The sequence below is a fragment of the Pseudorasbora parva genome, chromosome 22, assembly GCF_024679245.1.
Source record: "Pseudorasbora parva isolate DD20220531a chromosome 22, ASM2467924v1, whole genome shotgun sequence".
In the NCBI taxonomy this organism is placed as follows: domain Eukaryota; kingdom Metazoa; phylum Chordata; class Actinopteri; order Cypriniformes; family Gobionidae; genus Pseudorasbora; species Pseudorasbora parva.
In genome coordinates this window covers 29847241-29863109 of record NC_090193.1, presented here as the reverse complement: position 1 = coordinate 29863109, position 15869 = coordinate 29847241, and the positions used below count along the sequence as shown (strand labels likewise).

Sequence of the window (15869 nt, the reverse complement as noted above, 5' to 3'; positions counted from 1 at the left end):
AGATGGAATTATATTCTCCACTGGTTAATGGATGGAAGACATTAGTGCCAGGATTGGTTGAAATGTACGCTGGCTTTTCATCCATCATCTTCTTATTCCATTCTAGTTTTGAAAGTTTTTTCCTTACAAAGAAAATGTTCACCCTTTACCCTAATAAATCGACTTTGCTGTTCATGAGCTTTCTCCTACCACCTGTTCCCTGAATGTAGTTGACATCTATGCTTCATTTAATTCTTTCTTTGCCCATGTGTCTTTTACAAATGCTTTGGTTTAGTTCCACTGTCAGGCCTGGATTTGTTAGCGAGAAACAACAATATTGTGCATTTCTTAAGCCATCAAACAGATTAGGGTGAACGTGGTAGGCAAAAAGAAGAGGATTAGGAATGTAACCTGGTTTTGAAATAAGCCATCTGTCCACCTGTCTTGGGTATTTGTGTTTCTGGCATATCTGAAGATTTGCATGATTTGATTCAGCAAAACGTGATTTTGAACAAATAATCACTGCACATGCCTCAGCTTAAAGAATACAGATCAGGAGTTCAGTATTTACAAAATGACAATGGTCCGATTACAAAACCCATTGGGACTCCACATGTTAAATTAGGTAGCAAGGTCATGACACTTTTGCACATCACAGAAATGTTAAACTGCCTGGAAATGACAACATTTCATGAGTCATACATTTTTCTGTAGCCTTTATGCCAGGAGTAACCACATGAAGATTAATGTCACAGCTGATTCATGCTATACTAGAGTGTGTACGAGACACTGGATTGTAGCGTGGCCATTTATCGTAACACAGCAAGCTTCGGTCACTGCTCAGTTCCCATTTTAGATGTTAGGATACAAGTAGGGAAGATGGAAATATTGTGTCACAGGAAATTGAGCACATTAAGACGCCAGTAAATAAACAAGTAACATGTCCTAAATGATTCAGTATCTCAAATATTGACTAGGTTGAACACCCACAACGTTTACTTTCTATGGTTATGGAAAACCTCGAATTATCAGTGTAAATATGTGTTAAAATTAAGTAAAATGTAGCATAATTTCTTTAAAATGTCTTAAAAGGGAACCTATTATTGCTTTTTCAAAGTATGCATGCTGTATGAGGTCTATTAGAATAGGTTTTCAATTGTTGAATGTAAAAAATGTTTTCACATATTTTACATTATTGCTCTCTTTCAAGACTCTTTTTCAAGAATCTCATACTCTGTTTGGTCTCAGCCCCAGACTTCACGCCCATGGACGGTTGGTCGAATGTCTGATGCAAATGGCACACCTGATTGGTTGAATTCTACAGGATGTCCGCGAGACGAGTGTGTTATGTTCTTTAACAGTCTACAAATGCCGCGACTTCAAACTCTCTTGTGGAAGAACGCCGTCGTGTTTACAACTGTGTCAACGAGCACTTACCGAGATCAACTAAACTCTACATTTTCAAAAGTATGTGAAGTTCGCAGCTCCATTGATGCAGTAACCTTGCATAACGTTCTAGAATTAATCCTTTATAGATGCACACTGGTCTGTTATTGCTGGGACATAGACTTTACATTTTCACGCCCCTAAACATGACACGGAATAATAGAATCACCGATGAGTTGCAAGTGCCCATGAGATATTATGCATGCTAAATATTGAACGTGTTCTGACCTCCAACTCTCTTTGCAGAACACAATCCTTGCTCCCTCTGTCTCCCCAAACATGTCCACCACCACAATCTTTTTTTCTTTTTCTTCTTTTCACTGAAAATCAGAGCACAGAAAATTTGGATCGCAAGCTTTTGTGAAACCTAATTTACGGACAGGACAGAGTTGTTGCCGATTTTCGCTCTTGTACAGTCATGCAATGGGAAACCCCCCGTCGCCGATCCATTGTGCAGTGTGAACACAACAGCAACTGAATGCTACCACAGATAGTCATGCAGTGTGAAAAGAGCAGTGATCTGACACGTTTAAAAATCATGCAGTATGAACACGGCATGAGCGAGACTACGCTCTGTTTAGTTCCTGACTCTATGAAGCCCCTCCTTGCAAAAAGGTCAATGTGTTCTGATTGGCTGGACCAGTTGTGACCGGCTGGACCAGTTGTGATTGGTCAACCGCTTCAAGTGTGTTTTGAAAATATCACGCCTCTTACCATAACCTCAAATTTTAACACACAACTAACCCAACTCAACCAGGCCTTGCCCTTTTTTGTGTGTGTGTATTCCTTGGCCTGGAATTATATGAAAGGAATATTTGACACGTACATTCCTGGAAGAAAACTTTAAAATAGATTTGTGTTGTTTTAAGGAGTTCAGAAACAGTGCTTTACGGATATAGCAAGTAACACCCTTTGGAGTGGACTTTGTGCCTTGTAACTTTGCAGATCGTTTTCACGCTCAAACAGTAACATTGCACACTAAAGAAAGTTGAAAAAGTAAAAAAAAGTATAATAGGTCCTCTTTAAAATGTCAACAAATAGTTTGTAATTTTTTATAGTGAATATCCATGTTTCTAGTTCTGCACAGCTCATAAATATGTAATTCGTTGGATATTGCTTTTTGTAAATGCTTGTAGAGTAAAATATGGCAACAAGCCAATGAGAAAAACTGATCTGTCTACTGAGACAGTTTAATTGGAGGCATTATGCACTAGTAAAAATCTATTCATTCTCAAGTCTGCAATTCTTATTCTGTAATAATCATGAACGATTGAAAAATGTATTGATCAAAACGTCTGGAAGCCCTTGTTTGTGATGCTCGTACAAAGCCTTTTTGTTTTTAAATGTGTAAGTTGCAAGAGAGATCTAGATTGATTGGTTTTCTGTTTATACTATTTCACCAAATAATTAGTCTTGTCCAAAGGATTTGTGCAGGTGTAGTTCATCGAAACTGAGGTCCATTTTTATAGTTTGATGCTCCATCATCTCCATCAGTTGATTACTGCCGTACAGAGCATGACCTTTCGTCTGATTACTCTTTTCCTGCTGTCTTTTTGTCCCCAAGCAAGCACAGGCAGAAGTTCTTTCTGAAGCACACTAGACATTTCAAAGCTATCAAGTGCACTTCATAAACCTGCTCCAAAAAAAAAAAAAAAAAAATCGGCCTGGAGAAGATTATAGTCTCCAAAGTTTGTGATTTTTTTTTTCTTTCTACACAGACAGATGGGATATAAAAGGGTTTGACAAAAGTATGTGGCAGATTTGGGGAGCTGCTTGTTCAGTGCATTAGGCCAAGTTTGATGTTGTCAAGAAGGTTGTAAGTGGACTTCTTGAAATGTTGATGTTTGAAGTTAAACTCAGTAAGTTTATTTTAATTTTTTTTATTTGTAATTGTGGCCGTCATATTTTTTATTTATTTATTATATTTGTATTGTATTTTTTATTTATTCTTTTATTTAATGGTTTCAGTCTATATAGATTTTCATTTGGATTACCTATCGTCATTTAATGCTCACTTAAAGTTATTGAAAATCTTTAAAACTCAATTTAATAATCCTTAATAATGTAACATTTAGCCAATTGTAATGTTGTGCTGCACTTGGACTGCAGTGTTTAAAAATATTGTTTTTAGAGTTTTATTTGTAAAAGCATAGTTTGTTAAGCACAATTTTATAGAGTTTTAGCATCAGCACATGGCATCCCTATAGAAATGCAATTAGATGGGCATATTCATTAAAAGGTTCATTAACTGCATTATTGTATTATTATATGTTTCCTGGGGTGCACTTATAATGTTAGTATGATTTTACATAAAAATATGTATGCATATCCAATTCCCCAAAAAAGTCATAAAATAAAAAAATAAAAGCTGTTTTTTTGACTAACAAGAATGTTTTCAGTTCTGAAATGTACAGGATATTCTTATAGCATGTTGACCTCTTATATGTAAAAAGCTCAACGAAAATTTGATTTCTCAATTCATGTTGAGTTTGTCAATCTAATCGGATTTTAATTCAATGCATGAACATCTCAAGATTTACCTTGTATGGTTAAAGACAGTCATTGCCATATACTTGCCATCAGATGAGGTTCTTGAGAGATTCTCTGCTGGGATTTTGCTCCGGTGGCGGTCCCACTTGGGCCTGCAGTGCTTCCCAGGGCAAATAGCTCTGTTGCCAAGGGAAGCTGACCCAAACTCAGCTGCTCACATGGCCCCGAATCTCCGTCTGTAGTTGCCCCGGGAGGGAGAACAGACAGACGATGTCAGAAAATGATCTATTTCTGTTGCTTTGATGAAAAATATGGGAGTAAATGAAATAAAACTGACATTTAAGGTCATATTTGAATGTTGAGTTGTGTTTTCTATAAAGCTAATACTGCTGAATGTTGTCCAGTATTTTATGCCATACTTTTATTGGGATAATAAAGCTGAACATCAAGGGTGTACATTTTAGGATGTGTGTTTTTGAGTGTGTATGGCTTGTCCCAGGTGTTGTAAAACCCGTCTCAGGCGCAATAATTCCGATCTTTAATGTATTCATACTCTTGTGTAATCGACGCACCATCCCAAATAAACCCGTCTCTTCGTTGATACCCTGAAATTTTGAATATTCCGATCTAATATGATTTCTGACTTGTAAGGTTGCCAGAATAATAATCATACACGGTGTGTTAATAGGCCAGAGGAGAACTGGCACCCCGACTGAGTCTGTTTTCTCCCAAGGTTTATTTTTCTCCATCATGCCCTGATGGAGTTTTGGTTCCTTGCCACTGTCGCCTTTGGCTTGGCTTGCTCAGTTGGGGACACTAAAATTATGATCCAAGTTATTCAACTAATTATACAAATAAAATGTATGAATTAGGTTTTAATTAATTCTATATACTATAATGCAGAACAGAACAACTTCCAACATTGTCACTATATGATAAATTAAAATAAGCTGATAACATCACTGTTTTCTCCGGAGCGACTGTACAGCCAAATCTAATTTTGTTGCAATATTATCCTGTTTGACACTGTGAAGCAGCTTTGACACAATCGTGATTGTAAAAGCGCTATATAAATAAAGTTGATTGATTGATTGATTGTAGGCTCAGTGACAGTGCTACACCGAGGCTCAGGCTATAGTCCTGTTTTTTCAGTTGAGGTACTTTGCTTGCTATGATACAGAATATCCACAGAAGTGTTACTAGTATTTCATTCACAGATTATTTGTTTTTGTATTGATGCTATATAAAAATGTCGATACAATGTAAAGTGTCTGCTCTGGCTCTCGTTTTAAATTATTTTGTTCATTTTTGTTTAAATTTATGTTGTTGTTTATCTGGTTGTGGCGGTTGGTCAGTGTTGGATTTGTCCCGCCCCATCTCCACTGTGATTGGACGGCTGGGTAAAAATCGACAGTGATGAGTGCTGTGTTTTATTCAAAGTTGAACATTCTTCATCTCTTGATGACCGGTCAAAATGTTGAGCACTGAGCGTGAAATAGACGTCGTTCAGCAACTCGTTGCGCTCATGGCGTTCTAAAAACGCAGCATTAATATGTCAGTCATGTGAAAAAATGCTTAAATCCATTAAAAGGCTGCATTTAATCCATTCCATAATCACTAAGATTGTGATGTGGTGCACGTTTAATATAAGTGTAAAGTATGCACAGTTATGATTATGCATCAATATGTGCTGAAGTCTTGTAAATGTAAAAGATTTTTGTTGTGGTGTATTGTGGTCACTTGTATTAAGCTAAATAAAATATATATATTTTGTTGAATATGCCTATTCTTCGGCCAAATATAATTTTAAACTACACTTCTGATGATTGTGGTGTGTACCATAGCTGATTTTATTTCATTTTTAAATGACAATTTCTTTATGAAGTAACTCTGACATCATGAATATCGAATATTTTCTTAGCACCCCCACATTTTGGTCAAGCCTCCCCTTAGCACCGGTAGAGAAAAAAAATGCTGGTGCCATGCATGTGTAGGCTTATCTTGTGTAGCAAAGAACACTCTAATCTCTAATCTCAATCTTTAGTGGCGTGTCACTCAATTACAGGACAGCTGATCATAGCCTTGAGCACTATGTGTGTCATGAAAGCGCAGATGATTTTATCTTCTCTCACCCCACAGCTTACAATTATCGTTTTTTTACAGCCGTAAAGGAGTATTATATTTTTATCATAAATTAAATTATCATTAAAGCCACAATATATAATTTTTAAAAACTCACTTATTCAAAACAAAGGCGTAGCTTGATGACGCCTTGATTTCACAGAGCTTTTATTATGCATCAGAACAGCACTTCCGCTTCTTCCGCTTCTTCCGCTTCTTCTGCTTCTTCTGCTTCTTCAGCTCATGCGTATTATGAGGTAATCATAGACCGTAAAAAAATATGTACGACTCGACATCATCCGTTTCCGCTTGGCAGATTTGAAGCTTTTAGGCGGCCTGCACGACGCTGACATCTTGGGACCGAGTCTGCGCAGTAGCGATTGATAATAAAAGTTGCGCAGTAGAGTTGCGCAGTAGAGAGCAGGAAGTAGAGCAGAAGTACAGCTGCGATATCAAAAGCCCGCCCACACTCTCGCAGATGCAGAACAATTAATTATGCTGGTGTGAAATAAACAGTTATGGAAATGTAGAAATTAAAGCTAAAGCTCCAATCTACTCCCAAAAATGACGAAAAAAGGTCCGTTAGTGCCTCAGTGACAACTAAGAGAAGCCGTCAGTCTCAGCTGTCAATCATGACGTCACACCAAGCGGCAACCTCCCACGATCTCTCTTGAAGCCAATACGGAAGTAATGTAAACTGCAATTCCTCAACTGGAACTAGGGACAGGCTCCAGAAGGGAGCAGAATCTCATTGAGCCCCATGTTAAAATTCTCAACTTTAAAGCAGAAAAAAACATGTTTACAGCCTGGTACAAATTGTGGTTTTGGCTTATAAGGCTAATTTTGATCTTCATGACAACTGTGAGGGGGGTGAATTTTTTTATAACTCATTCGTTTACGTTATATAAAGAGTTAAGGTTCTGCATAATTAAGTGCATGGTTACAGGTGGATAGCCATTTATCTGCCGTCTATAGTCATTGCGTCACCTCAGCTCCACATCCCGCCTTTTTGCCCATTTTCTGTTATGCAGGAGTGACACGCGATGACTCGCTCACAAGCTTCAGAGCGGCTTATCGGAATCCTATGGGTGACGTCACGGACACTACGTCCATATTTTTTTACAGTCTATGCGTCACACCCCCCGTTTTTATAGCATCAAATAACTAACTAAAACTAAACTTATTTTAAAAACTAACACTTGAAATGAAATCATCGTGATGATAACTGCCTTCAGCGACATAAACTAACTTTGGGGAAAAAATATTTGAAGTGTAATTTTATTATTTAGTTTGCCTCGCGTCCATTAGAAAACACAGAGGGGCGGCTATACTGGGACCGGTCACCGGGGGGCGATCGAGGCGCGAAAGCTTCAGTATCTGAGAGGGAGACTGCAGGCTTGGAGGTAATGCAGTGCTGCTTGCGCTTTTTCTCTTTTGTTAGTCACTTTGGGCCTGTTAACAGCGCAAGATGCTAGCACAGTAACAATAGGAAACTCCAAGTAGTATACATCAGTATGACAAATGTCAAAGTTAGTATTATTTCCTGCCAGTGTTGTCATACAAATCTGCACAATACAACTGTAGATACATAAGGCCGTCTCTTTTGTCGAATAGAATTATAATTTAGTCTATAGGCTATTTTCATCAACAACACATAACTCAGGAGCTAACTATGTTAGTTTAGTTGCTTACAGATTGCTCACTCGATCCTTCTAGCTAACGTCCTCTCCACCCCTTAAGTTGAAAAGGTAGTAATTTGACAAGACATCGTAGTTCTCCTTTAAGAAAAGTGCTACATTTTATTTTATGTCACTATACTTGATCGTTCAACTATTCGTGTAACTGTATTTAAATAGGGAAAACGTGGAGGTGTTTGGTCGCTTCTAACTTGATCTCTGTTTAATATGAAAATGCGGTTAAGTATCCCTTTAATGTTATAGTTCACATGTAGGCTGAAGTTATAGTACTGGCGTTACGTTTTGCAGGTCTTACTCAAAATAAAGACTAAACTTACCACTCAAAAGCGTCCATTTCCAATCTCAAAACAATTGGTTGTTCCTCAAAATCTTTATCTATGTCAGAAACAGGATCAAACATAAGGTTGGATGCATAGCCTAATATCTCCATGATTGACAGTATATGGTAGATGTGTTTCTGTCACTAAGCTGCACAGTGAAACAGCCAATCAGAGCCGAACTCTACATTAATATTCATGACCCTTCCAAATAAGACAAAATCAGACCACTACGTCCTAGGGACAATTTCTGGGGTTGTAAATGGACCTGTAAAACCGTATCTGGGCAGTTTTAACCCTTAAATAAGTCAAATACCCTGTAGATATCAGAGAACAATTTAAAATATAGTTTCAACTCCTTTAAATCTTACAATAATTTGTGCATCAGCACCATAGACTTGTAAAAAAGATCAGCACTCTATAATTTTTTTTAACACTTTGAAGTTTTAACTTTTTGCTTAGTTTTTTTTTATCAATGAGCAAACATTAGTACATTACATTAGAATAAAATATAAAATTTGCATTCATTCATCTTCCAGACCTTATCCAAAAGCAGTGTTCAAACTAGAATACATTTTATCAGTGTTGAAAGTTTTCATTTTTGTGGTTTTGTCATTTATTCATTTTTTTTATATATATTTCCGTTTTGCTTTATTTTTATTTCAGTTTTAGTAAATTAAGTATTTTAATTTAAACTTATAAAATAATGTTTAATATATTTAGTTTTAATTAACAGTAACAACACTAGTGTGTTCCCTGGGAGATGAATAGTAGGTTAAATAATATATTCCGTAATAAAGCATCTCCCAAGATTCATCCTGCTTCTGTAAAACTGTGTGGTCCATGTATGGTGCATCCAGTGTTGCTATCGCTCTTTTATTCCCTCAGTCTCTTTCTCATCTTTCCTCCTGTCTCGTGTCTTTCACAGTGCTGTAGATCTGGACCTGTGTCTGACAAGCAGCCTTCACGCTTGTGTAATCCCGTCCACTAACTTCTGGGTTATAAAACGCCTGATCATTTTTCAATCAGCTCTTTCCGCCTGTGAATGAACGCTGATCAGATGGCATTCTATTGTAATCACTGTCAGGAAAAGAGAGGGAGAGAGCTAGAAACTTCAAGGCAGCCAGAAAAATTGATCCCATCCTATTACAGCTTTTGGAAGGGAAAGTAACAGCCTGTTCCTGTCTATGGAAACAATACACAGCAGGAGTCCCATATAGGTCTGGCTTTACACATCACCTCGGTTCAATAGGCTTGCTTAGTGGTGGGTTTTCGTAGCATGGCTTGTCGTGGACTGGGGAAAACAGCTAATTAATATTCCAGCTCACAATCAACATCTGAGAGTCAAGAGCCAGGGGCTTTCTGACTTGAAAAGCACTGGCTCTGATTAGCTTTTTGAGTGGAGAAAGCCTTAATGGCATTAAATTGGGTTTAAATGGGTCAGTCACAAACCGGATAAGAGAAGGGGTCATTTTAGCTCTATATGCTTTCTTCAAGGAAGCTTTTTTCTTGTACTTATGGCATACATTAACACTTTCCCCGCCAAACACAGAATTTTCTGTTATTTGTAAGAAAATGCTTCCCCGCAAACATGGAATCTTCCGGGTTTTCACTGTTATACGCTGTGTGTGTGTGTGTGTGGGGGGGGGGGGGGGGGGGGATTAATTTGTGTAATCCATATTACACAACTTCTGAATGAGTACAGAATCTCCTGATCAAAACACAGACGAAGAAGACACAAAAACAAGCGATCATATGTAAGCAGATGCATATGTAAAATAACGTGATCGTCAACATTAAACAACAAATAAATCAAAACTGCCTAATGTTACATGATGAAATGTGGACCCAGGACTGTGTAAACATTAGGGGTGATGATGAACTTAATCTACTCCATCTGTGCTTTGATCATCTGTCTGTATTTGACAAAAAAATTATCAGCTTTCTGTTCAAAATGTTCCTTTTTTTTAAAAAAAAAGTAATGCATGAAGCTATAGAATACTTTTTTGTTGTTGTTTAAGGCAGAGGGTCTGCTCTTTCTTTTTGTATATCGCATGCTCAGATATTCATACAACAAAATATTCTATGGGCCATTACATTTTTGTGAAAATGATCAAAAACACTGGCCCTGGCTGGCAACTGTAAAATAGGAGGGAAAGTGTTAAGGGGTTCTATCATAAACCTGCTGCAATGCGACGCCAGGTCGATTTGATGCAAGTGTTTTTTTGCTAGTTTCAGCTTGATGCAGTTATACTTTTCATGTCCAGCAACACGTTGTTTAAACAGCAAATGCTCTTGCACCCCTCTGTTCGCCCATGGGCATGCAGGTCTGAAAACGAGGTGTGTTCAGGTGCATTGTTATTTTGAGGCTACTGAATGCAGTATTTTTGTGTTACTTAAAGGGCGCGTTAGTAATATGTGCCTATAAGCAGGGTGCTCTGAGACAACATGACATTTTCTCTGTGGAGGTGTAAATATTTCACATTAATCTAAAACAATCCAGAAAGAATTAAAGTATTTAGAAGATTCTTTAGATCAGGTAATCTTTCATTACAAGCCGATATTTCATCAGGCATTGATATAAGTTATCACAATAAAACTAGCAATAGATTTAGAGGCTGTTATAAATTATACATAAATTGTATCATTATATAAATCTGCATTCATCCTTGAAAAACCATATAGTTTAACCTTGGAATTTCTGTATAATTTATCCGGCTCAGTGCTGTCTTGTTTGGGGTAAATATAAGCAATGCGTCTATGCTTCAGCTGACATACTGATGCCTAGTTATAGGAATAAATATAATTGGCGTCCTGCATGCAGATTCATCACTTTCATCTGATGGATTTACTGCACTGGCACACAGGTCAAATGCTTGCATGCTGCGTCATGTATATGCATGTTGTAAGGATCTGTTTGTCAGTATCTATTTACCAATTTGTGGAGGTACCCACCAGGCACCATTTATATCGTGCAAAAATTCTTTGGCTTTTGCAAGCTGGTGTCCCAGTGATCTTCAATTGGAGCTCTGTGCTTCAGGTTAGTTCTGTCCTTGCCCTCCTGGTTTAAAACCAGCTGGCATCTATTTTACTCAAGCTTGAATTATTAACACAGACACACAGTTGCTTAAGCAAATTCTTGTGGTCTGAAGTTAACCCTGTATCTTCATTGGTCAAAAGCATTCACATGTATTGCAGACTAGCGAAGGTCATTTTTGATTAAAGCAACAGCTACAGCCAAAGGCCTTTATTATGACTTTAGCATTTAAAGCCATATTTGTTGCTCACATCGTATAATTTATGCCTCCAAACCAATATGAGTCAAAAGAAGCTCAATTAAAACAAGAAGTTAACACCATAAGCAGCTACAAATATGAGCTATTTAAGGAACATTTTGTCATCATTTGATATTTTTTTCAGTTGCTAAAAGAAAACATTTGGAATTTTTGTAAGTTATATATTTCAGCTTTATTTCAATGAATGAAAATTATTTTAAAATAGGTTTAGGTTACAATAACAGTAGTGTAAATACTTCAGCTCAGTCGAAGAATGTGAATCACACGGGTCTCAAAACACGGCTCTCTTTTTTTTGGTTTTTATTGTTTTTAAAATTCATTCCTTTAGGCTTCTCTTAACCTTCTTTTTATTATCAAACCTGACGTTTTTATTCTCTGCTCGTTTAGTCACGAATCATTGTTTGGTGTTGTGTGCAAAATGGAAATAAGAATAAATTGCGTATAAGGGAAAAATCCACCACTCACATTAGTTTACTCTCCATATTTGGTAAGCATTGCTGCTGTAGATGAAGCGCCTCTGGATATCATCAAACATGGGAATGGTGTGCTGGCCCATAAAATGAATTGATAAACTGCTTGTGCTGTTTTCTATACTGGCAGAATATGAATGGGGGGGTGGGTGAAAAAAAAGGATACATTCTTGAACCCATCAAAGCTGTTTTTAATTTAATATATCTCATTTTTGGGTAAATTATTCCTTTAAAAACATGTTTCTCCATCTCTGCATCTTATTTTAAACTTAAGTATCATTTTGTGTGAACAGCCCCTGAGAGAAAGAGAGTGTTTGGTCTTAGAAAATTATGTAAACAGGCTGTCTGGCATTGTTGCCCAGGCCTTCCCATTTAACAAGCCGTAACACAACACAGTGCAGCATGTCTGGGGCTGGGCCCTGTAAAGCCTCAGTGTGCAGGGAGCTTACATAAACCTATAGTATACGCAGACAATGGCACTGTGCACTTTTCCATCCGCAGGCCTTTGTCTCTGTTTGTCCTTTTTGTTCTTGTCGCAGTTTATAAATCTATGGTTTGAGCCATTACAAAGAGGTCAGTCACAGAAAGACAGGTGGACAATCATAAGAGCATGAGAGGGGAAAAGAGCAAACTACTTTCTCTTTAAAGAGTCTTAGGTATTATGTGCCAATGAAATTAAATATTCTAGAATGTGTTCTAGATTCGCTAGGTTTTGGTTTCAAGCATAAGGTAGTTTTACTAAATGAGTGCCATTGGTGTTGATCACTTACAATATACAGTATAAATAATGACTTGGTTAATGCTATCTTGATGTGTAAAATGTATTTTTTCTTAAAACTAATTTATTTTCAGATCATATTTTAGATTAAGTTTTAAAAAGATTTTATAAGACATCCATAGCAACACACCAACACAATTATTTCTGAATATAATTTATCTAATTAAATTAAAATTAATTAATTTAAAATTAATACACATCAAAATTTCAAATTTGATACTGATTTGATAATTAAAATGTGAATGTTTGTAGAAATATCAGCTTTAAGGCACTTTGTATAGTTTGAAGGACCATGACAAGCATACACTGTAAAAAATTATTACCTGTTACCTGGTTGCCTTAAAATTTTGAGTTAATTGAAATTAAAATTTTGAGTTAATACAATGAACATTTTTTGAGATTCGACAACCTTTATTTAAATATTATTAAAGGATTTTGTAAGCATATTGGGTAATTGTGTGTCTTTTATTTCTGATGACGCAGTGAAACATGCCAAATAGTGCTATTTTCATGATTTATCAAATTTTTTATGTGGTTCAGATACAAAAATATTTTGAGTTTCTATTTATTAAACAAATTTCCTTCATTGTATCAACTCAAATTTTTAATTTCAATAAACTCAAAATTTTAAGGCAACCAGGTTACTTTTTTGAGTTAAACCAACAAAAAACAACCAATTTTTTTTACAGTGTAGGGCTTGTAATGTCTAATTAAAGTGTTAAACTATTATATCAACCTTGTTACCTTTCTGAAAAGCATAATTAAATGTATTAAAAATATGTTTATTTAGCCTGCGATTATTTTATCTAACACATTATTTGACTGGTGCAATCTTTATAATCTTCGGTTTGGCACCGAAAAAGGCACCCGTTTCAACTACGTCAACTCATTCTCTGTTGTTCCTTAGCAGAAGTGTGCTGGTGGCAGAAAAATTCAAGATTTTGTGACAAGCGGAGCTTAGATGCCAACAGATAGGAGGAAGGGTTTATTTTGAGCACATGCCTGGATGAAGGTAGAGAGTATTTCAAGGGATGTGTTTTAGCTTTCTGTGTGTCCTGTCCTAGTCTCAGACTCAGATGACACACCCACCAGCCGCCCACATGCTGTTCGCTTGTTTTTGCCTGATCGCTTATATCTGATTGAATAGCAAGTGATGGCTGAAAACTGAAGTTGCGTTCAGATTGGCTGATTGTTTTTGTGTATGTTTTGCTTGTGAAATATCTCATAAATATGTCTATCCAACCCAATGTAATGGAAACTTGAATGGGTACTTCAGCACTAGGAAGATGAATCTGTATTTAAACTGGATCATTAATGTAGTAGAAATGTGAAATTATTTTTGAATTTACTGCTTTCTAGACTGAGAAATGATAGAAAATGTATTTTTGTCTCATGGGGATTAAAGACAACAATTCCCAGAATGCTTCGCTGCCCTAAGAGGCCACTTCCAAAGCCACTGCTACAGGATTACTGTGACTGGATTTTTTTTGGTCATTTTTATAAAACCAGTATAGTTAGAGAACAGACACTACAATTAAAAACTGAATGTGTCTGTTAATGTAATGTATTTTATCTGCTGAGGGAGTGTCACAGCACAAACGCTGTAGTAGTCAGATAACATTCATCGTCATGACTGAGCTGAATGAGCTCGTGATGAGAGCTGAGGTAAAGGCATCCACGCTCGCGGCAGTCGTTCACAGCGCGTGTTCAGTCTGGCGCGTTTTCAGTTCATGCCTTTGGAAGCTTAACTTTTAATAGGAATTAATTTGAGAATTAGAAACACTAACATTGCTCAGCATAGCTCCATTTACATGAATGCCTGCAGCTGCGAGCTGAGCTGTGTGTGCGATCATTCGAATATACTCCAGGGTTTCTACTGATACAAAGCCCTATGCTAATCGCTGAAGTAACCCTTTAACTATTTGACAAGGTGGCTATTTAGCTATTTAGATTGAGCTGTCTGAAAGCTGGCAGTTGTGAGTTGGCACTGTGGCGATTTCATACACTGTAAAAAAAAAAAAATTGTTGGTTTTACTTAAAAAAGTAAGTAACCTGCCTTAAAATTTTGAGTTTATTGAAATTAAACATTTGAGTTGATACAATGAAGGAAATTGGTTTAATAAATAGAAATTCAAAATATTATTGTAACTGAACCACATAAAAAAAAAGATAAATCATGAAAATAGCACTATTTGGCATGTTTCACTGCGTCATCACAAATAAAACACACACAATTACCCAATATGCTTCTTTAAAAAAAGAAAATATCTTAATAATATTTGATTAAAGGTTGTCAATTCTCAAAAATGTTCATTGTATTAACTATGTTCTTGGCCTAACATTGTTGACTTAAGGATAAGAGGACTTGAGGATAAGATTTGAATTTTGTGTAGCGGTTTGTTACAATGACTTGTGTATTTGTCCTAGTAAATTGATACTATTTTTAAAAAAAGTAAAGACGAAGGTAGATGGAAGAGAGAGCCTGTTGTTGTATTATTCACAAAACCAGATAGAAGCACTTAAAGGGCTTTTAGGCCAATATATTCCAGTAAACACAGCTGTGATTGCAGATCATTTTTCAAATGATTTCCATTGCCTGTGACTCTCTCACATTATATGATGATATATGTGCTGCTCTGTTTTAGTGTGAGTATATAAAGCACTCAATGGATAGATAATAAACATGCACAGCATGTGCAGATAAGCAATTCATTCAGAATGAGCACAATATGCCACAGATTTTTCCATTTCCTTCAGGGAATGGATTCTATTTTTTCCCTAATAGTTCATAAAATTGCACTTTTATTTTAGGTCACCCTTAAATGAAAAATCAGTTTAATCTTTTTTATTATTATTATTAATTTATTTCTTTGTAATTAGTTTTCATTATATGTAATATAACACCATGCGTTAAACAAAATAAGGAAATATTAATGAGGACAGTTTTAATTTCTGAGTGGACTTTTCCTTTGATTTTAATTTTTTTTATTAACTTTTTATGTTGTTTACAATATAGTCATTGTCTATATTCTTTCATTCTGCTTTACTTTGCTATCGGTTATATCTCCAGCATGCTTTTACTTTATTCTTCAGCTCTTTTCCTTGAGCCTCTCTCATGTCTGCAAACTTGTGCTTTTTTTCTTTCTCTCTTTCTCTTTCAGCAAATCTATTCAGATCAATATAATTGATGACGAGGAGTATGAAAAGAATAAGAACTTCTTCCTGGAGATTGGAGAGCCACAAATGGTGGAAATGAGTGAGAGAAAAGGTGGGAT

At 36.3% G+C, this 15869-nt stretch overlaps 2 protein-coding genes across 4 annotated transcripts in view; one reads left to right on the top strand and one right to left on the bottom strand.

Annotated features, from left to right (window-relative positions):
• The window catches only part of tmem178a (transmembrane protein 178a), an 89441-nt gene that overhangs the window by 37769 nt on the left and 35803 nt on the right, over window positions 1–15869 (bottom strand). For both annotated transcript variants that reach the window (XM_067431774.1, XM_067431773.1), the window contains exon 4: window positions 4003–4151. In XM_067431774.1, the coding sequence (XP_067287875.1) occupies window positions 4003–4151 (149 nt within the window). The remainder of the gene's footprint in view (window positions 1–4002; window positions 4152–15869) is intronic.
• The window catches only part of slc8a1a (solute carrier family 8 member 1a), a 52520-nt gene that overhangs the window by 16711 nt on the left and 19940 nt on the right, over window positions 1–15869 (top strand). For both annotated transcript variants that reach the window (XM_067431770.1, XM_067431771.1), the window contains exon 3: window positions 15756–15862. In XM_067431770.1, the coding sequence (XP_067287871.1) occupies window positions 15756–15862 (107 nt within the window). The remainder of the gene's footprint in view (window positions 1–15755; window positions 15863–15869) is intronic.